General features: G+C 42.5%; 1 protein-coding gene across 1 annotated transcript; it reads left to right on the forward strand.

The window, feature by feature from the left end:
• The first annotated feature begins 260 nt into the window (after positions 1-260).
• lmo1 (LIM domain only 1) lies at positions 261-21,518 on the forward strand. Its single transcript, XM_060071174.1, has 4 exons — positions 261-829; positions 13,827-14,040; positions 19,099-19,224; positions 20,743-21,518. The coding sequence occupies exons 1-4, from the start codon at positions 808-810 to the stop codon at positions 20,846-20,848; spliced, it is 468 nt and encodes a 155-aa protein (XP_059927157.1). The 5' UTR covers positions 261-807; the 3' UTR covers positions 20,849-21,518.
• Positions 21,519-22,616: the final 1,098 nt, after the last annotated feature.

A 22,616-nucleotide genomic window follows, 5' to 3' on the forward strand; every position in this document is an offset into this window, starting at 1 on the left:
GAAGACGGGTCAGACACGCGCGCACACACATGCACGCATACTTTCCCTTAGCTGTGCTTTTGTGTTTTGTCAGAATTAATGAGAAAAGTTCCCTTGCCCTAGGGGTAATTAGTGTCCTTGGAGTTAAATAAGCTAATACTTAGACACCTCTGGCACAAGCAATTATGTTTGTGTATTGAATAATTGATTCAAAGAGGGGGGAAGGGCTGCTAATCAGATCTGAGCATAATGAATTGATTTAATTAACAGGGGAATCCGAGGGTCTCTGGGAACTGCGCGCATTTATTCAGAAGCAGAGGCGAGCGCAGCACATAAATTGTGAGGGGAGGCGGTGTGAGTACGCTTTTAGCAGTTGTCAGATTTGCAATTGGATTTGTTGAATATAGTTGCCGTTTCGGAACAAATGAGAACAAGGAAAGAGAATATTGCAGCGAGGAGAGCTCAGTCGTTCAGTCGGAGCTCCAGGTCCGCACGCGTGCAGTTAGATCAGAGTAGATTTATAGCTTTTCGGCTTTTCGCATGGAATTGAACAGGGGCAACCAACGTTGTTTCACTCATTTATTGGCGTTATTACATAGTTTAGAAAGGCGAATTTCCGAGCGCACTTCCTCGCAGTCACCAGGCGAATTACTGTCGATATCACGAAGCGTTTAGACGACAATTCATCTTTCGAGGGGTTTTTCGCGGTTATCGAGCCGCACGAGTCAAGCAGCCGCTGCGCGCTTCAAAGCCATTTGTGAGCAGCCTTTTTTCCCGCTGGAGTCGAGGACGGATCGCCTGGGTTCGGACTCCTCGTTCCTCAGGACGATGGTGTTGGATAAGGAAGAGGGTGAGTAGCTGCCCTGATGTCGCCGCTTTTCCGGAGCTATAACCTCAACATCAGGGGCAGAAACTATTGACATTCGGGCACGTTGTGTCCCCGGTCACCACGCCGCGAGACACCACGTTTCCCCCTGTTTTGTTACCTGTTTGTCAGGGGGAGGTTTAATAGTCAGGCATGAGCAGCCTACGCATGTTGTGGACAAACTTCCCCTATTTTGACCTGGGCACACTGACAAGTTTGCGAGTGGATCTTCAGTTTTGTTCCGTTTTCATTATGTCGATCATTTCCTGTACGACTTTGCGTATATCGGTCTTTGTTTACGATTTGCAAATTACCGTAAATATATAAACATTGCGAAATGGAGCCTATTATATATTGATGGATGCTGCTGCTCAAACATGGACACTGTCCTTTTACCTCCCAATGCTCTCGCGTCTCTGAAGTTACCGCGGCAGCCTTTGACATCATCACGGGATAGCAGATGACATCGGAGTGCTTTTAACGTGATTACAAATTATGGATAGCACAGAGCAACGTTCACTCAGACTCCATCGAAATAGGCCTGCTTCCATTACTTATCTATTTTAATGTATTTAGGTTAATGGGCGAGGCAATCTAATTAATTTCAATTTAAATCAAACTCGCCTCTAATGACGTCCCATTTTGGATGGAACTGATGTTGAGTAGGGTAGATGTGCAGAGACCATTTATTACACCGGTTATACCTGGCAGCTGGCACTTAGTGCACACTTTTTACATTAGATAGGCGCTGGTTAAACTCAGGAACCCATACCAACCCTAGCCAATGAATATTTGAATAGTATTGCCAATTCTTTGAAATAACATAATTCTTCCGGTAAGTCTGTTGTTTGTTGAAGCATGCTTGTCTGACTATATACCGAACTGGAAAGCTCCACTCTCACATCCAACAACCTTAATAGGCATTTCTTAATCTTTCAATAAATCTATTGCATTTGGTTTTAGCGGACACTCCCCCTCCCCTAGAGTAATGGGTGCATTTGTAGCCCATTATTTATGTTTGAAAATGGATATTTCATATGTAGTGGAGCATCCTTTCACTTAACCATCTAAAAACCAATAAAGGGATTGCGGCAGAAACATAAATTGGTCTGTCTGGCTGAATCCATGTTGTGCTGCTAATGTACCCAAATTAACTCAACTGTAAATTGCCTCCTTTGGATGTCTGTCTTGCTAAAAGTTCCCTATATGATTCATGATTTGGATTGCTTTTAACAGTTATTGGCTAAGCAATATGGTAAATGTACAAGGTGATGCAAATGGCATTAGTGGGAAAGGATGCACAGAAGCATGTAATGCAGTCAATACTACATTAACTACTGATGCTCAATTACAGAACCAGGGAGAGTGGCTTTTAGGAGCATTAGGACTTGCAGAAAAGCTGAGATCACCTGCTGCTCATTGCCTAAAAGCTTCACCCTTTACTTGCTGGTCCCGACCACAACTGTAGCTTTTTTTTTTTGAAGTAAGTAGTCAAAAGAGATGCTTGGATTGTGACGCACCCCCTGACTGTGGCTCTGAGTGTTTATTAGCTCTGAAATGAAAGGCTTGTCAATTAGACTCGTCTTGCCTAATGTAGATGCATAAATCAGTGGTTGTGTAGGAGGAAGCCTTATGATCAGGCGCTTTGTATCAGTGCAGCAGCGCTTTGTCTTAGAATTGTTGTTCCTTAATGTGTGTGTGTGTGTGTGTGTGTGTGTGTGTGTGTGTGTGTGTGTGTGTGTGTGTGTGTGTGTGTGTGTGTGTGTGTGTGTGTGTGTGTGTGTGTGTGTGTGTGTGAGAGAGACAGACATGTTTTTACGGCGCTACTGAAGCGTTGTTGTTGCATAGACTTACTGACCTCTTCCAGGAGGAGCACAACAATCATGGGAACAACTAATTAACCAGACCAAAACAGAAATTTATCTTATTAACCTACATCTCTGTCTCAGCTTCAGTAGGTCAATATTGTTGCTTACTGGTCGTCTATTTTTATAATTATGCAGGCATAAACAGTCTATTTGAAGCTAATGGGAATAGAGGTTTAATCTATGTTTAATGTTAGTTTAACTATTTGCAGATATAGTACATATATTGTATAGTGCTTTCTGTTTTGAAGAATTTGCTTTACTTCCTTTGCACCCTCTCCCACTCCCCCAAACTAAAATATGCCTCAAGTAAACATTACAATTTTCTCTACGAACGAAGTTCAAAACCATCTTTCATCATTCCAGCGTCCAGGACCAGTTCTCAGTTTGCTTGTTCATTACAGTGAGCCACCTGCAAGAGAACAAATAATATATTTTTTGTTGAGGGTTGGCTATTTGCATCATTGGACTCTTAATTAAAGATGTGCAGAAGTGAAGCCCCTCAATCCTCATATAATACATTCTGCTACCTTTGCTTTTTTAATTTACAACCGTGTAAGCACCCTGTCCAAAGGAATTTGCGCATTCATAAAGCATGTGATTGAAAAGCAATGTTTCAAATGAATACAGACTGGTGATCTGTCGGATGGTGTAATAAAACTTGGGCTTCAGGCTTTGATTTTATTTTGAAATAATAAGAATTGCTTCATTCTTTACCGGCGTTACCATGGTAATGCCGTCTTGTAGCAATGTTATATTGATTTATAAAGTGGACAGTAATATTTCTTTTCTGTTATTTGATTTCTAGGGGTTGATTTCTAATTTTCAGATGGAGATTACTTTTATTCATTCCTTAACTCCTTTCACTTTCCAAAGGAATATAATTTCTCCGTCGCATTTTCTATTTTTGCAGCTTATTAGTTTCTGCTTACTTCAAAATTAAACTTGGCTCTCTTAAACATTGAAATTGTATCTATTTCTTGCCCTGGGCCCAAACAATATTATAAATGTATATTGTTTTTCAATATACAATTTGCAACCTCTTACCTGCATTGTTTTTAAAATAAAAAGGGGAACAGCAAAAAACATTACAAATAAACAAAACAAAACTTTGACTGGTAGCAGGCAGATGAGATAAGCATAGATTATACGCGTTTTACTATCCTCAAACATGTATGCAATATAGTTATATATTTGCAATGTTTCGCTTTCGGCACCCCCTTCGTCAATCCTAATTTAAGAAACATTTAAAATTCAACTACACATGTGCAACATATAAAGTTAAATGCCCTACATCCTACATTTGATTAAAATCAATACATTTAAGTGTTTTAATTCTATGGTCTAATTCGCTTACATCATAGGTACTGGTCTGGTGAGTGCTTGAGTTTTTCCAAGGCAAATTTTTTTTTGCCCCCCAGCATGAAATGCACTAGATCCATATCAGCCATGATCGCCTCACATCTGTGAGTGTAGGAGATATATGAGGTATATCACCTTCCATCATCTTAGTGGATTTCTAAGGCTACCGGATGGACCCCCTCCTCCAGCCCCCCACGCTAAAGAGCACCCACCTGTCTACGTATAGAGTTGCATTCATCAGGGTCATACACGTTATCAATGATGGGCTCCTGGGCTGATGAGAACATCTTGTTTAAGATCGACCCAGCGCACTTCTGCAGCTACTGCAGTGCAACAAAGGGACGTCATAATTTCCCTCCATTTATTTTTGTTTTATGTAGCCCTTTTGAAATGTGGTGTAATTGATGTTGAGGACTGTGTGCACGAAGGTATGTGTGTGTATGTGTTATCAATTTCTTAGTGTGTGTGTCTGTTGCACACATGTGTATCCTTCAGTCTGTCTGTGTACATCAGAGTGTGAAGACACAGTTGCGTATCTGATAAAATAAGGAACTATTAATCAGGCTGTAAGGCCATATACCGATCTTTACAAACATCACAAAGAAAGCACTTCATCAAATCCAGAGATAAGCCTGTATTGAGATAAATAATGTGAGAAGACCTTTTAAACCTATTCCCAGCCACCTTATCTGTCACCTGGAGCAGAAAGATACATGCAGACATACACCAAACGCAGTAGCAGTTGTAATACGCAACACTGTTGTTGATCCAACAATCAATTCCAATGGCATTTGAAACTGTTGTGTTTCCTCCTAATCTGAAGAACCCGAATTACAGAAACCATTAGCAAGACGTATGTTTGATGCTTAGTTTTCTGAAGGTGTGGTACTGATACTATTAATTATAAACACTCAATTATAACAGTGCTTGATGACTTTTCAGTTAAGATTCGCACATTTATACTTTGTATCTGACACAATCAAAATAAAACTTTAATAATCATTCCTGGAAAAACCTGATGGTATTGTGTGATCGTGGGAAGTAATGTCTGTTAAAGCATCCCTAAGTCTCACAGCTATCCAAATACAGCATGCTTACAGTTGTAGTTTAGAGTCTTAATCCTTAAATAGTCACCGGGAAGCATTAAGACTTAAAGGCAGGCAGGTAGGTCAGGGGTCAATCTAATGTGTGTGTTTTGTGTGTGTTTTGTGTATGTGTGTGTGTGTGTGTGTGTGTGTGTGTGTGTGTGTGTGTGTGTGTGTGTGTGTGTGTGTGTGTGTGTGTGTTTGCATACTTTGTATGCATGTGTCCTGGGGTGTGTGCTAGATTTTTGTACTGTATTCACAATATGTGTGTGTGTGTTTGTGTGTGTGTTTGTGTGTGTGTGTTCCTACATATTTCAGTTTTCCTCATCAACTGTTTGCTTGTGAGATAATTATAAAGATTCAGAGACAATGATTTACTCTGTTCTTGTTTGGATTGTTCTAAAAATCGAGTTGTTATACACTGTTGTGGTTCTGAAATACAAATGATCTGTTGAGTTTGACGGTGTGAAACTCACATTTTAATTTGCACACTAAAAATATCTCTATTAAAGTATTAATTTCACCATCAGTCTAATGTGATCATGCATAACCTATGAAAGCAATGTTAAAGGGGAACCATCACGCCCGCTATTATCTAATAAAATATAGTACTACTTCATACACATATCAAATCCATTTCCGCAAATTAATTGCAAGAAAGTTGGATAATTGACGTCTGGTTGGGGTTTGCGTTCTTATTGGTCTGATTTTGAGTTGATGTTGCCGATGCCAATTTTCTTCATAACACGCATATGAAGAAGTACTCTTCTATAGAAAAAAACGGTAGGTTGGCAGCATACCTTTCAGTAGCCGTCATGATGCAATAGCTTTTTGTACACGGCTACTTTCAACTTTCAAAATGTTTTTTCTTTGAACAAAGTCGTTTTCCTATCATCTTTGTAAGAATTAAATAACTGCACAATCTAATTATGAGATTTTATGTAAACATACTAATGGGAAAAAATATGCATCTTCCGAAATTCATGACACAGTAACATAAAATGCTTGGCAATGCATTGTCATACAAAACAACTGTTGAAAAGCCAATTGTCTTCTTCGTCAGCTTATCTCGTCGACAATTATCTGTCACCTTACCAGCATTGGTAAAGGTTCTGCCCTTTTTGAAAAGGCCTTCAGCGCATGTGCCAGGCCAGTGGCTGGCAGGCCTGAGTTTGGCAACGCAGTGCAACATCACATCCAACTTCTTCCCCCCCCCCAAACTCCAGCCACTCTCATTATTTACAGGAGATGGGGTGTGGAAGAAGGGGGCTTGAATGACATTAGGAGGCCTGTCCTGCCAAATAAGTGCCCCCCTCTCCCCCCTGTGGGGAATGTGCATTATTCAAGATTAAACAGTGTCACACAGAGCAGCACAGTATGGTGTACTCTCCATTTTTCTACACACTGAGGAGCCTGAATGGCACACCTGTCTCCTGGCATATCCTGTGAAATAATAAGAGCACAGTAATTGCCGGGGAGGAACAATTTCATACACCACTTCCTAACCTTGTGAGTGACACACAACTTTAGAGGGCTACGTTGGTTCCTCTCCGAATCAATTTTTAATGTAGACCAGTGTTTGTGCATTACTTACTTCGGCTCGGTGGCAGAGAGTGGCTATGCCAGGCCTAATGGGGCTGTATTTCTTATTTTTTTTTAATACATTTTATAATTATTATATATTTTGATTCCTGTGATGAATCATGAAGAGGCGGATACAAATACTGTCCCTTTACTGCAAAAAAAAAAAATAGAGTTCGAGAAATAGATTGATTTAGCCAGCTATTCAAATGTTAATGCATTCTATGGAGAGTGAACTGTACTTGCACCTATGAAAATGAAGATGCATTCATCTCCCTGAGTTATTGACAGTTTGCCGTCACTTATATTGAAGTATGGTCAGGTAATGGCTTTGAAGGCAGCTTTATCCACACAGGGCGCCAAGACCCTCAGCACACAAGGACCAACACAATGCCCACAGCTGATTGGCTGGGTGCAGTGGCAGGTTTTCTCTTCTCTTAATGTCAAGCCTCAGGCACTTTTATGATCTGTCTTCTCTCAGAGTCCTCGTGGGTTTTTAGTTGTGGTAATCCAGAGTGATGAAACCCTGAATGTTATTTTTTTATTTCTGTATTTTCCACTCCTTCTCATTCATCTTATTCCCCCCGTCTCATTTTTCCTTCCCTCCTTCCCTCCATCTGCCTGTGCTGTTGACAGCTCACCTTCTCCACACTGTAATCTCACCGTGCTGGTGAGCAACCGAGTGTTGGAACGAGTCACTTTCTGTAATAATATGAAAACTCTGCCAGTTTCACGTCTGAAAATAAGCAGTAATGAATTTAATTAGAAAGCTGTTGCATATCTCTGCGATAGAGTTCTTTTAATTAACCCCATGTGAATAAATTAAAAATAATAGGGGCCTGGAACATGTGGGGAAAGAAAACAGGCTAATGAAGTTATCCGTTAATTGGTACGGCATCTGCAGCCAAACCACACTGAGCGAGGGGAGCCCAAGGAGCTCGGAAGAATGCCTTCTGTGAGCACGGCCCCGGCTCTTTAGGAAAAGGGCCACAGGCCTCGGTGGCTGACTTCAAGTGTAAGAAATGCACCTCTGACGTGATGGAAATGACCGCGCGGCCGGGGGAGAAAAGACAAGCCCTGTTCCAGGACGCTCTGCGGAGACTCCCCACGCCGGGCTTGACGCGGGGCCAGTGTTATTGCAGCCCTAATGTGGCCGGCTCATTTGGAGCGGATCAGGAGTAATTATGGTGGGGAAAGTGGCTGCCGACTGCGGGGTCAGGACACTTGTAACATGTGAAAAGAGCAATTATTCCAGGAGACAAAACCCCCCCTTATCCTGGCCAGGGCCAGGGTCAATGCGAGGGACGGCTGGGCTGCGTTTCGCCCGGGCCTTATTAGCCAGTGCCGGCTGCGTAGTTTGAGAAAGTGCATCTTGCTAATAATGAACAGTCCCCTGCTCATGTGCAGCGGGCCCTGCCGCTCCGTCTCCCTCTTTCTTACTTACTGAGAGTGTTAATTATGTCATAAGCAGAGCTTGCAAATAGACGCTCTTTCACCGGGGCCAGATATACCTCAAGCTGTAAATCTGGCTAACAGTAGTGCAGTATCATAGATGGATCTTAAATGGAGAACGGCTGGTCTCTGTCCAATGGAGAAATTTGTGTTTGTTTTTTTTCTGCAGCAGCCATGTGTGTGAGTGTGTCCGTCTGTGTGTGTGTAACCACTCATATATTTTATTTCGTTTTCTCCTTGCAATCTGCTCCAAAGATGGTGGGGGGGGGGTAAATGAATCACAGAGTTGCCTGGATTGTTCTTATCTGTCTGAATACATTGAACGGTCCGCTTTCACTAAGCATGTGTATTCCAGCTGATATTGTTACCAGATGTCTTGCATTTTGTCTTGGCAGTAATGAGAGATGTGTCCACGGCTCAATTACAGTAATGACGGGAGCTGAATGAAAAGGACAGATTCACACAGACAATAGCAAGACATCTGCCTGCGATCCTTATTAACCTTAGTGGTAGACGCCAAGCCTAAATTCTCTTTGGGATTGCCATGGCCACAACATTTACAGTGCTGGCTGAAAAACGAAAGACTGGGAATTCAATTAGTAACTATAGCCCCCAGAGCTACAGATTCAATTCAGATCTTTTGTAATTCGGCAACAGTTTGGGATTTTAAACAGTTTAACGACACATGTTTCTGTCTAGCTCTTTCCATGAATTTTAAGTGAAGATTTGTATTCAGTTTTAGTATTCAATTTTAGAATAACACAGTATAGTATTCATTTACAGATTCTAAACTAATCCCCTTCCATTATTTTTGGCATTTCTGAGCTTTCTTATGTTTTCTTATGCCAACCCCTGCTGCTGTAAAATATAATCAACCTTGGTATTCTGCAAAAGTGGTTGAACTTTCAAACCCCTTCTAAAAAGCTACTTGGCATTACATGTGATCATCCAATCTACCTTATGTAGCTCAGCCAACCTCTGCAGCTGGTATAAGAATGTGAGGACGACAGGACGTGCAGTATGTACAAACAATATCTAATCGTCCGACATATATAATAGAGACCGCAAAAGTCTCAACAGTAGCAAATCAAAATGTCACGATGACAAAGCGATCTATCCAACACTACCTGTTTAATGATCATCCTTATTGATCAATAACCTTGTTTATCGCTGCGGTGGTGTTGCATGCATATTCAATTATCCATACTACTGTGTGGTGGCAGACAGAGAAGGATGTCAACTGAAAGCGGGAAGTACAACTGACTGGAGGCTTTAAGAGTGTGATTAGGGTGTCCCACATGGAACAGTTTAAAGATTTATCCTGTCTAAGTAATGTCAGAAGTTCAGTGCATCAGTAGACGGTGATGACGGGCGGACGAGTACAGTTGTTTCATTGGAATAGACGTCATTAATAAATTGACCCTGATGGTCCTCCTGTGCATCCTATATTATGTTGGTCATGTGATGTCCACACCGGCTCAATGCAGCTTGGGGTGGTTACAGGCCTCCAGACAGAGGTCATTGCTCCTCTCACAGAATTCTCGCTCCCCTATCGTCCTAATAATGTAACAAAAAAACCCATCAAATCCACAGTGCTGAGTACATCGACGCCCCAGTGGGGTTCAACCAACATCTCATCACATGTTTTTGATATGTGACGCTTAAATAAAAAGCATAAGCCACAAAATGGGAGATAGATGGTTAGTGGGCTTGTCATACCAATGGTACACTTGTAATGTGTGGCCCGTTGTCATTTAGATATAAACGCAGGTCAATTCTTACCAAAATCTTCTGAGCTACAAAAGGACAATAAGTAAAGGCATAAATAATAAATAAGACATAAGGCAGCGAATAGTTAGAGAGTTGTTGGAGGTAACTTGTGGAAACTTTTAAATATAACACAAATCATATAATAAAAGACAAAGAAATATGATGACTAATTATACATTTGTGGTTCCTGACTGTAAATATGAATCTGAATGAAATGAGAAAGGTCATTGAATTGCAACACATCCAATTATTCTTTTGATCTATAATTTCCTTATCTGGGGAACGTATTGCCATGTATATACGGTAATTGCATTTCATTGCTTACAAATGTGTCTTGAGGTGTTTCAAAAGGCTTATTTTTGATTCAAAGCTTAACATATCAAAAAAGGGTTGTCACATTGATTGGATTTCTGATAACTGAACAGATAAATGTATAGGTAAGTGTAAATGGGCCAACGAAAGAAATTGGATCCTATCTCTATAATGGAAACTACATGGCCTGACAGATTCCTTAGGATACAAAAATAACACCTGTACATATTATCGGAAGATAAAAAAGTAGAGATGGAAACCGGCACACATGACAGGCTCTTTATAAGAAACGGTAATGCCAAACAGAATAAAAAAATAAAAGATATTTGGCAAACAATGCGTTGTTCTTTTGAACTTTCAGAAGTCAAATGTGCGTGGAGTACGATTCAGGACATAAAGAGTCAGTCAAGAGTCTTTCTTTTGGGGGACATGGAATGACACCGGAAGACCGGAGTGGACTTGTATCTGTTAAATGGATCGGATTAAGTGGAGGCCGCTGCCTGCTTGGCCGCTGTTTCCTTTCATAATGCAGCTTTTCACTCCTCTAAACTTTCTGCTTCCCACTTTCAAACAGCACAGACTGATGACAGGTGCAAGGAAACATCTCGTGGCATTAAGGGACTTGGCAAGACCTTTACTTTACACAAGCCGTCTATTCTGACACTACTCTTTGTTTAGAAACTTTATGCTTACTGCTTGCTGCGGTATTATTGAAGACATTTCACAAAGGCTGCCTTTGATAGAAACAGCCAAGCTTGTAGCTGTTGTTCGGGACCAGCTCTAGGAAAATTGGGATCAGTTGAAAGACTTTTTGTCCCCTTGTAGATGTTGGAAATATTTCTGTATTGAGACGTCATCCTCTCGAAACAAGGGTTGAAGTGTAAACTTCGATGAGGCTGGTTTGAGTATGTTTGTAACTAAGTGTATAGTCCAATAGAGCTTCACACAGTGACAGACTCACAGGTTAAGCTATGGCCTTTGCAGTATTGATGTAAAACAAAAGAACGATATGTTTTAAGGGGATATAGAGGGTAGGGTTCTCAACCAATTAGAAGTAGTACTATGGTGGTCGGGGGACGACCTTTGTGTATAATTAGTTTTCTTATTTAAAGCAAAGATTTTGAGTAGAATAACTAATTGGCTGTCATGAAAAGCAAATTAAAGAATTTTGTGTGATTCCACAAGGAATAGCTTTAACCTGCGTCTCCCGCTCCATGCATGCCTTCAAATACACACACACACACACACACACACACACACACACACACACACACACACACGTAGGCATTTTTCCCTCTCCTCATTAAGACTGTTTTTAGTTCTGTGGAAGGCTGTCAGGCGAGCCCCGTTGGCATACCTGCAGAGAGCTCCCCTAACAAGCCATGAAATGCAGGTAGCAGACACCGCCCTTAGCTAGTGTGGCATGCATTTGAAGCTTTTTAGCTTCATTTACACTGAACATTGGTATTTATAGTGGGTTTTGTGATCCTAATGTGCCAGCTTCAAGGGGTCTGTTTTGGGGAGCGCAGAGGTGCGGGAGCTGCAGGGCAGGCCCGGCACTAATTGATGGCTCCCATCAACATCGCTGGACCAATTAGCCTACCCTCTCTCCACTTCTGATAGAGGAAGAGGACGGCTCAACACCAGCCGAGCACTTACCCACACAGAAACCAAAGCCCTAGATTTGACTAACAAGCTCTCTTCTTTCTTTCACTTCCATTTTAAAGGGGAAATTCTAATTATATTACATTCATAGCATTACTGATGTGTGCAGGGCTAACCATTTTCCAGGGCGAATCTGGACCCAATGACGTGCTTTTGTTAGTCCATCTGTGTAAGCACATATGTGCAAAAGCTTGTTAGCTGTGTGTGTGTGTGTGTGTGTGTGTGTGTGTGTGTGTGTGTGTGTGTGTGTGTGTGTGTGTGTGTGTGTGTGTGTGTGTGTGTGTGTGTGTGTGTGTGTGTGTGTGTGTGTGTGTGTGTGTGGCACATATACATGAGATAGTGAGACGTACTTCCCGATAGCAAAATAAACAACGGAAAGATCGAAGTTATTTATTTGGTGAAGAAAAAACCCAAAAACCTGACAGGCGTAAAGGAAGAGCACGGTTGCACACAGAGCAAGGCACTACCCGGGTTACCCACAGCGTCTCCCTTCATCACGGAGCCAACCCTAATGCTAAGGGCAACACCGAGTGATTCCAGCTACACAACAGCAGCCCTGTGTAGAGACACACATGTCATACATCCGTCCTAGCCCCGGTTACATGTATGTGTCCCCACCCGTGTCGCTGCACGACACGGGTATACGATAAATAAACCCTCAACGCTCGACACTTGTTCTGGACCGAAACACACCTTTTAAAAGCACATTTCTTTTTCCTTTCGCGGGGGCTTCATAGACACAACGACACAAATTACCGATTGAGCCCCCTGCGATGCCTCGCCCGGCGTTTCTTTTTTGAGAAATGTGTTCTGAAAGTAGAGTGGCGAGTGGCGTCCACTGTGTGTTCTTTTAGATGGATCAATAGCTCAGTGTGTGAGAGTGTCTTAAGAGCTGTTGTCTTGTGCTTTCAGCTGTGGCAGACCTGTTAGTGCTGCGGAGGGGAACCGCGTGCCCCTGCCTCTGTACCGGCGGTGGCCTGGGGGGGGCTTTTAGTCCAAACACAAATGTCAACCACACATACACTATTAGTGTTTAGTGCAGTTATTAAATGGACTTTATTTGTCCTTTAGGAGGCTAAGAGGCACACTTAAAGGGGACCTGCGCGACAGCGGGGCAATTTGCGGGTTTGGTTACTTAACTGGTTCGTTGCAGACATGTGTACGGATAAGTGTATAAGGAGCACGGGGGCTGTGTCTATGGGTGCTTTCTATGTGTGCTCGCATGTACAAATGCATGTGTGTGCGCGTGTGCGTGCCTGAGAGAGATTGAGTGCACACTGAAAGGCACTTAGGCCATAACATATCTCACTGGGGTCTGGTAGCAACATTTTTGTGGTCACAGGCTTTTAAAAAGGTTAATGTTAATCTATACCAAACAAAGCCCATGAGAAGCTTTTACAGCTGTGGACAGTTGAGTGAAATGAAATGGTAGGAGGCAAACACACTATACAGCATGCTGTAAATACCGCAGTCAGCGAAACCAACAAATGCGTGCGTGCGTGCGTACGTGTTTGCGTGTTTTTGTGTGTGTATGTGTGTGCATCTGTGTTTGTGTGTTTGTGTGTGTGTGGGTGCAAAGTCCTGAAATTGCAACTAGATGTGCCACGCTCTGAAGCCTGCATAAAGTGATCAAAATAAGTCGTATTCCTTGTATTACAGCGTGTTCCCAGGCAGTGGCGGTGGGGTGAGTAAGAGAGTAGTCCGCTGTGACCCGGCTGACTATCTACATGGAAGAGTGTTTTCTTTAATGCATATGAAAGCAGGGAGTCAGCGGGCTGTGGCCGAGGCGCCTGGACAAGCAGCGGCGCTTATCAAAAATAGAACATGAAAAGTCACTCGTGTTCCCGGGCAGTAAATCACACGTGGCTACTTGTCTCCTTATCGCTACAGGTGTGCCGATGCTCTCCGTCCAGCCCAAAGGGAAACAGAAGGGGTGCGCTGGCTGCAATCGCAAGATTAAAGACCGCTACCTGCTCAAGGCCCTGGACAAATACTGGCACGAGGACTGCCTGAAATGCGCCTGCTGCGACTGCCGCCTGGGGGAGGTGGGCTCCACCCTCTACACAAAAGCCAACCTCATCCTCTGTCGCAGGGACTACCTGAGGTAAGAGACGCACAGCCCCCTCCGAAGCCTCATCCCTCCCAGAGCAGATAGGGGGGCTGCCCAGCCTTAAGGACCCTTGCTGTTATCATGCTGCTCCTCCAAATTAAACAGGATTAGTTTTCCCGAGCCCTTAATAATGCCAGCTTGTTTTCTGTCAAATCATTGAATATCTGCTGAGAAATACTGTGCAACTATTTATAGAAAAAGTCCTAATGTTGTGAGATGATAGACTATGTTAAACACAAAAGCATTTTTATTTTGCCAATTTTACTACACACGATATACATTTTATTTTTATACATTTGTGTTTGCATCAAGAAGATTGCCTTTACCATGAAAAAACCATAATATATTTCCAAACTATACTATAAAAACTAAACTCAAAACTTGAAAGAGGATAGGTTCTGCCAATTAAAACAAAAACATATAAACGTATTGTGCCGATTTACCTGTCACCGATCTAAAACAAAAACCTTACGTGTGTTAGTACTTTTGCTGTGTGTGTGTCTTCTTTTCCTCACAATTTCACTGCCCTTCCCCATGTTTACATGGAGAGGACAGAAGGCCCCCCCCCCACCTTGGGGTAGCTTTGAATCTGGGTAGCGCTAAAGCTGAAGGCTGAGGGATGGCTCCAGGCTGGTGCCTCGACCGTTGTCTGTGGACCACCCTCCTATCCCCACCCCCCTCACCGCTTCCTACTGCCATCTGCTCGCTAAATTAAACATGATCATTTCCTGGGCGTTAAGTCCCATTCCCAATGAGATCCCGACATTTATCCTGCAGGTTCCCTCGGGGCCAACTTAGAGACCCTGCCACCACAGGCCTCTCCCTCAGTCTCCCTGCCCTGTGCTATCATGTCCCCCCCCCCCCCCCCCCCCAATAAGACTGTTCACACGCCCTTCCTCTGCACACACCCTGCTTTGAATCAGACCCGCCTTCACTCAGCTATTTGTAATAACTACGAAAACCTGTCATTACAAATCCTCAAGATTAACCTCATGTAAAAAATAAAATAGCATGCATACATACCCAACAGTAACGTAATCGTTTAGTTCCCTACCGGTTCCCTGCGAGGGCTTACTTGCTCACTACTGAGATGGGCCATTATCATCCATCAGTGCTCAGTAAGAGTTGGATGGGTTTAAGATATAGTGGGCAAGGTCAGGCTAAACCCTCTGCTGTCCCCGGATGGGCCAAGATGAATAACAATAAACGGGTAAATGACACGCGATGGCAGAAATAATTAGGCGCCGTCGCATGAACAGACTAACCCCATGCCTCACAGAGCGAGGGCGCGGCGTGTTAAGGCAGCGACGCAAAGAGCACACGCCGAGCGCCATCTGAGGGAGGAGCGGCGCCCAGGGAAAAGTTTTCAGACGAAGGAAGATCAGTGGGAAGCGGAGAGGTCTGTGGGAATACGAAGAACAAAACGACACTCGAAATCAGCAGGAAACGACACGGAAATGAGAATAAATGAAGGGAAAGGGGGGAGAGCTATCTCTCTTGTGTTGCGACATCACCGCTGATGCCGAACACTAAAAAATATCCTGCTTGGATTCGCTCCACCCTGAGACAAAGACATAATGCTTAAAGGCTGGCCATGCTTGAGATTAATAATGTTACGTGTTGTTGTTTTTCTGTCGTTGAAAAATTGTTGTAAACACATATCTTTTTTTAACCCTCAAGATCCCGGCTGGAGATGCTAGAGATGAATCCTGTTATTTGAAAAAGATAGTTTAAAGAACCCCTTTAAAGAAATAAAGTATTAAAGTAATAAGAGGGTATTTAACTCACTCCATGCCCCAAAGGGCCTGCCTGCCTTGCTCTGTGCTACGGAACAAAGACTGTGCTCACCTGCAGTAATGGAATTAAATATGGGCACCAAATCAGCCTCCTCTACAGCCACACTGCATAAAGGACAAGCGGGTGGATCAAACACACTTCATATATTTGCCTGGGATTGGAGCTGTGCCATGTTCACATTAATTATACTCGGAGCTCCATCTGTGTTTGTCCTCCGGTAACCCTGGCAACATCTTCAATGCACCTTCACTGTCCTGAAACGAGCACCAAAGTTCCACAAGTTCACTTTTAATCACTTTGACAGACAATCCCATCAACTGAAAACAGCTGCAGTTATTAGCATGTGATTCACACACTTGGGCTGGGCTGTATTGTAGTGAAGAGCGATTGATTCATTAGGCCTTTCATTCCTTCACGGAGGCCCAGGATGGGGTGACCTCGCCAGAGATATGACGAGCAAGGCTTGCTTTTGATCATCAGGGGCTCAAGATCACCAGGAACCCAAGCAGAATCATTGATATTCTTACGTTCAGAGATCAGAGTGGACTTAACAATTACTCTACCCCTCACAAAGTAATATTCTCAGCAAATTCTGAACATAGTTACCATGCTTATATTGAAATCTGTGATACAATTATCTGAATATAATTGTATTCGTAACATATGTATCTCTGCCTGGGGATGCATGAGGAAATGCTAAATATTTATTTATAAATGCATTATATTTCTCCCGGTATAAGATCGGAAAGGCTAGAGCTCAACTGCAAACAAGGTTTGGAGTAAGCAATGCAGCATGTTAGTGTTGAGGAGCAGTCAGACATGGTCTTGACTAGTAAAGCGTAGAACAGAATGATACAGAATGCACAGTGCCACTAAAACTAATAAAGTTGAAGCTTTAACTCTTTACTGGGAGCATGACTTTAGTATCTGAATCTCTAACTAGGATGTGACAGATATTTTACAACACTGTCATTCTGTAAAAGGGAATTAACCGAAGATGGTCACCTGTGGTTTAGCTATCCAAATCACCAAAAATTGTGAAAAGGATAACAAAATGCCTTCTGGCATAATGTCTGCATAATATGTAGGATAAATGTTTGATAAAAACAATAAATTAAGTCATTAATGAGAATACTTTCTTTTTTGATTTATAAAAGGTAATGGCAGGTCTTTCGACTCTCTGCACCAATGTAAATCGCCACACAGAGCCTGTAAAAGAAAAGGTCAGGCTCTTACCAAACAGCATTTGTCATATTTAATTGCAGAGGATAGACTTGGCTTACATACCTCTAAGGACCAAACTGCTGGAGGTGTTTGCAAGCCCCTTAAACTTAGGGTGGGGATCCTTCAACTGTGCTCCCTTGGGGAACCTCATGAGGTGTTTATCTCAGCATCCAAACATGCCTCTAATAGAATGTCCACTAACTGAACACATGCAAGTTACACAAAGAGCAGTGTCCACTGTGAAGAGGGTAATTGCCAAGAAAGGTTACAATAAGTAAGAGCTGTTAAGGATGTCTGCGGTCAGGATCCCTGCACGTCAGCCTCAGTAATTGGGCATGGCTGTCAAGGTTCTTTCATAGCCCTGGTTCTCCCTGAGAGACCTCAGTGCATGACCCCTTGCGAAGGTCGAGCCCAGGTCGAGAGCAACAGCAGTTCAACCCATTAAGCTTTGTTAATTTTATAGCTTTTTTAGGTTGATATGCTTAGTGGTAGAAAGCAATGTATCATGTGGACATATTTTTCTTTCAAGTACCTAATGAGACATAATGAGTTGTTGTACGTGGTTGTTAGTGGTGCATGTAAACACTACGGTTGGAATCTCAATATGCGTTTGCCATAGACGGTTCGGAATGAGGTATGATAAAACATTATAATACAATAGTCAAAGAAAATACAACATCTGGCATTTAGTAATGATCTCACAAAAATATAAAATATGTATAAGCATGACAATAGTTTTTTATTTTTACGACTTGATAGATGTTCAAGGAAAAGGCATCTTTAAATTAGAGACAAGATTATAATTTAAAATAAATCCATTGTTCCATGGCTTCACATTTAGAGAAAGAACAGAAAGTTCTCTTTTACAAAGTTGGGCTCTGTGGGTGGCAGATGTCCTATTACTCACTTAACTCACCAGTGAGGCTGATCTTTCTCTTACACACCTTCTGAATTGGACTATTTCTCGTAGCAACAAACAGCTGTGCTCTCCAGGCCTATATATTGCAGTCTCCGATTTCCCCATTCCTCAGGGGCAGCAGGCCCTAATTAGATGCAGGGTCTGCTGTAGAGACTCTCTCTCTAACAAGGTGAAAGCAACTGGAGGGGACTTGCAATAATGAAGCACAATATCAACTTGGTGGCCCCTCTCTCAGAGTTGTACAACTTTAGCGCAACGTGTTTAACATACTGTTGGAATGCCAGTCTACCGTGGCCTTATCCCCTCTCGCGCAACTGAAAAGGACCTCCCCCTTCCCTTCCCAGAATACATCAACTATCTGCGATTCAGAATCTCCAAATTAAACCCAGAAGCAGGTGCTTGGAAAATGAAAATGTAAATGCAACGGGCCAAGTGTTTGGGCTGGCGCTGGCTGGCGAGAGTGCGGTGGGCACGTGTCTCCTCGCTCTGCTTTTGACCTCCAACGCTTCTCTCCTATCTAATAAGCTTAAACAAGTAGCGGCAAAAGCTTGGTTTTCAAAGCCTCTTCCGTGCTCTGCCAAACATTTAGATACCGCTCCAAGGTAACATCTCCCTCCGCTATCTCAGCACCAAGCCCCCCCCACCAACGATTCAGAGAATCATGAATGAGCACATGAGAGAGAAGGGAGCTTTTTATAACGTTTGACTACGGTGTAGCATTGAGCATGGCGTAAATAACCTGGTGTGCTTTGCCTGTATGCAGTCTTACTAGGTACTTCAGATTGAACGAAGAGAAACTTGCACGTTTTCAATCATTTTGCCTCAGACCTGTTTTTTTGGCCTTTTTGCATCCACTGTCAGAAAATCTTTGAGAACGAGATTAAAACCTGGTGATCAATTTAATTAGATCATTAGCCAAGAATTAGCATTTATATTTTCAATCCTAATTAAGAAAAGACATTACACAATAGAAAGTGTGTGCCAAGAAATATTAGTGTATACCATTAAACATCTAAAGACTGCCCCAATTTGTTATTTGTTATTTTGTGCAGCTTTGTATTTTGCATCAGCATATTAAGGTTAATCTTTGTGTCTGTGTTTCTGTGTCTCAGGCTCTTTGGAACGACAGGGAACTGTGCCGCCTGCAGTAAACTGATCCCAGCCTTTGAAATGGTGATGAGAGCAAGAGATAATGTTTACCATTTGGACTGTTTTGCCTGTCAGCTTTGTAACCAGAGGTAAGGACCGAGATCAAATTGGTTCTTGACAATTAGCTTTTTTCATGTCTTGAGTTGAGTTTTAAGAGTTTGGGAGTAACTTTAATACAGATTGACTAGTCAGTGAATATAAAGGCTGTAAAAAATAGAACATTTTATCAAGCTGAACACATACTATAGCTCAAAACAAAGACTTTCACCTTGAATAAACTGGATTATTAATATTGTCATACCTTTTTATTTGTACTTTTTGTTTGGTATTCACATGTACACTTGATAACAAATGCATCAGCGGTCAACATTTTTTTATCCAAATACAATTTGACTGGTTGGCTGTTACAGCACACCTTACGCTACATTTATAACAATGCTCTTGTATTTATTTCATTATATTCTATCAAGACCTCTCACTGGCCCTTTTGTCTGGGTTTTTGTTTCGGGGCCATGAATTGTGCAACAGCTAGACTAGTCCAAGGCAAGGTCAAAGTGGATATTTTAATGGCCGTCTGGTGTTACCAGACACCACAGAAATAAGCTACCTCACAGACTTGGACTTACATGGATTTGAAAATGTATTTCCTTAGAGATTGTAATTATTAATGAATTATGAAGGCCATAACACATGATATGCCATACTTTAATCTACTGTTAATAATAGAACGAGCCTGCCAGCAGAAGTTTCTTTGCGCGGTTGAAAGATGCGGTTGACCCTATTCCTGCACTCAGCACAAGCTCATTAACCTTAAAGAGACCAAATTCACTTAACACGACAGGCACCTGCTCTGAAGGAACACTGGCCCGAGTCTCTGGAAGACAATCAGCCAGCTCTAACAAGGCACCGCCTTGCCACGACTGTGACTCTACTGCCAGCCCAGACACATTACAAGAGCCAAGCCATGCTCAACTTTGCTCTAATCTCGTCTACCCTTGAGTCTCATCATTGAGACGCCGTAACGGCAGCAAACAAAGAGGAAGATCGCAGTGGGGAAGAACATGGCTACAGTCATTTTACCCTACTGTGCACGTTCCCTCTTCTCCAATTCTATTTTGGACTTAAGAGTGAAACAATTCTCGACAATAGGCACCAAAAACTGGTGTCTAAACTCAAGCCTGTGGCGGGGTATCCTTGGAAACCGCTGTGGTAATGGTGCTTCTCTTGCCAGGCCTGAGAAGGTTGTCCCTTCTCTTACTCTGCGCCAAACCCTCTGTCTGTTAGGTTTGAAAATGAAAACGTTTGAATCTACCTTAATTTGAAGCACAGCCTTCAAAGCCTGGTGGCCACCAGACAAGTCTTTGAATCCCAAACAAGAAACAATGCTGTTGTTCATTGGGTATAACGGAAAAGTTGCAAGCCAAATGTTTTCAATCAAGGCAAGGAGCGCAGTAATGGAAATCAACGGCTGCTTATTCTACAACTGCCAGAGCAGAACCGAGTCATTATCAGTTTATCAGCACACGCTCTCTCTCTAATGACACCCAACGGTGGTGAAATTTGTCCTCTAACGTTTGTCTTTCTCTTTCCACCTCTTCTGCCAACAGGTTTTGTGTGGGGGACAAGTTTTTCCTAAAAAACAACATGATTTTGTGTCAAATGGACTATGAGGAGGGGCAGCTGAACGGGAGCTTCGAGACACCGATCCAATAGTCGCACCCGACGGCGGCAGCAGTTGGCCCCCACACGTACACACGAGATGTTCTGCTGCACTTGGACAGAGACAAGCGTCTGCTTGCCTGCAATACTTTTTAAAACACCTTTATCAGCCCCTAAAGACTCTATTGTAAATGTTCTTCTCCCCCTACCCCAACACTGAGCAGTTACAAGTTTTGATGTACAGTTGTGCCTGCTTAGCTGAGCACTGTATTGCTTGTATGTTTTTTTTGTGAAATTTGTTTAGGAATTATTTTATTTTTTTTATCCTTTTGGAAATGGTTATTTGGAGGGTATGTACAGTCTGTTTTCTCTGTATATATAAACTGGAACAATTATTTTATGAAATGTAATGCAATTTTATTACTAGTGTCAATTAAAAATTCTTAAATGTTCATAGTGAGTTTTTCTCTTATACTAAAAAACCAAAGTTGTTGGAGATGGTTGGCCCATGTGTTGAAGTGTAATCATAGCTCTAAAAGCCACAAAGTTGTAAAAAGCCTTGCAATGGGAACAACAAATATATTTGAAGTCCTTTTTTGAAAAAAGAAACATCATGAAACAAGCAACATTTTATTACATTTTGCAGGGTTCTGATGGAACTATAAATGCTGTTGAAAATGACCTAAATAAGATTTTATTTGGAATAAAAGAATGCTTCTCCAAACCGTGTGGTGTTGCGCGTGCAGGTGTCCTGAAAGCCAGTGGGTCGAGTGGAGCCGCTCTGTGATTAATGCTTCACTAATTGGCACCTGATCACAACGGTGGATTGGCCTGGAAATGTGTAATGTACTGTTCTTTATGCATGGTCATTAAGCCTGGGCTCATTTAATCTCATCGGCCTTCATGTGTGAAGCTGCAGCTTACAATAGTGGCCAGATGACATTGTCGGGTCACAGTTCACACTAGTGTTTTTAATTCAGTATGCATGAGAGCAAATCAATTAGTAAATGACCCTCCCCCCCCCCCCCCAACCTCCGCCCCCACCAGAGTTTGAAACCCTGTTACATCAGGTTTCATCAAACCTTGTTTTTCAAGTATATAATGATATCCCTCTGTGTATATCTATAGAGCTCTCTCGTTTCCTGGAAACCTTCATTAGTTGTGCTTGAATAAAGACATAATCAGGAGAAGCAGGCTTTTTTTTTTCGACCACATTCTTCAAACTTCTATAAAACTTAATTATGGAGTTACGTTTGGGGCAAGAGCCCCAAATAAGGGCGGCGCGCACATCCATAAAGCGAGGCGAGGAAGGGAGAGCTATAGTCACAGTTTACACAGGTGCATGGAGCAGGCTGATTACGCCGGGCCTCGTGCGGTCGTAAACGTGTCAAGGGTAAAGGAGGGCCTCGAGTAATTGCAGAATCACCCTTAACCAATATGCTTCTCACCTCGGCCTTCATGGCTGTTGCACAGACAGCTGCTGTGGCGCTGCCTCGGAAAGGTCACGCGACTCCTATGCACCGCGTCCTCCTTTCGTTTTCTGCTTCTTTCCGGAAAAGGAGGCGAACAGCGTTTGTTTTTGTCCAAAGTGTGACACTCTGCGGGCCGCTTTCCACCGGCAGGAAACAGAACCGCAACATAATCTCCTCACAAATAAATCAAGTGTGCAAAGATCATTAATTAGAAATTCATTAAAAATTCAGACTCACCGGCAGGTGCGCAAATAAAGGATTAGGTAGACATCAATTATAGCACATAAGAGCACCATTTAATTGCAGTTCCTAGATTGATTTACAGAGGGAGACAATCAGGCTCCATGCAA

This window comes from Gadus macrocephalus, chromosome 14 (genome assembly GCF_031168955.1).
Source record: "Gadus macrocephalus chromosome 14, ASM3116895v1".
Lineage (NCBI taxonomy): Eukaryota > Metazoa > Chordata > Actinopteri > Gadiformes > Gadidae > Gadus > Gadus macrocephalus.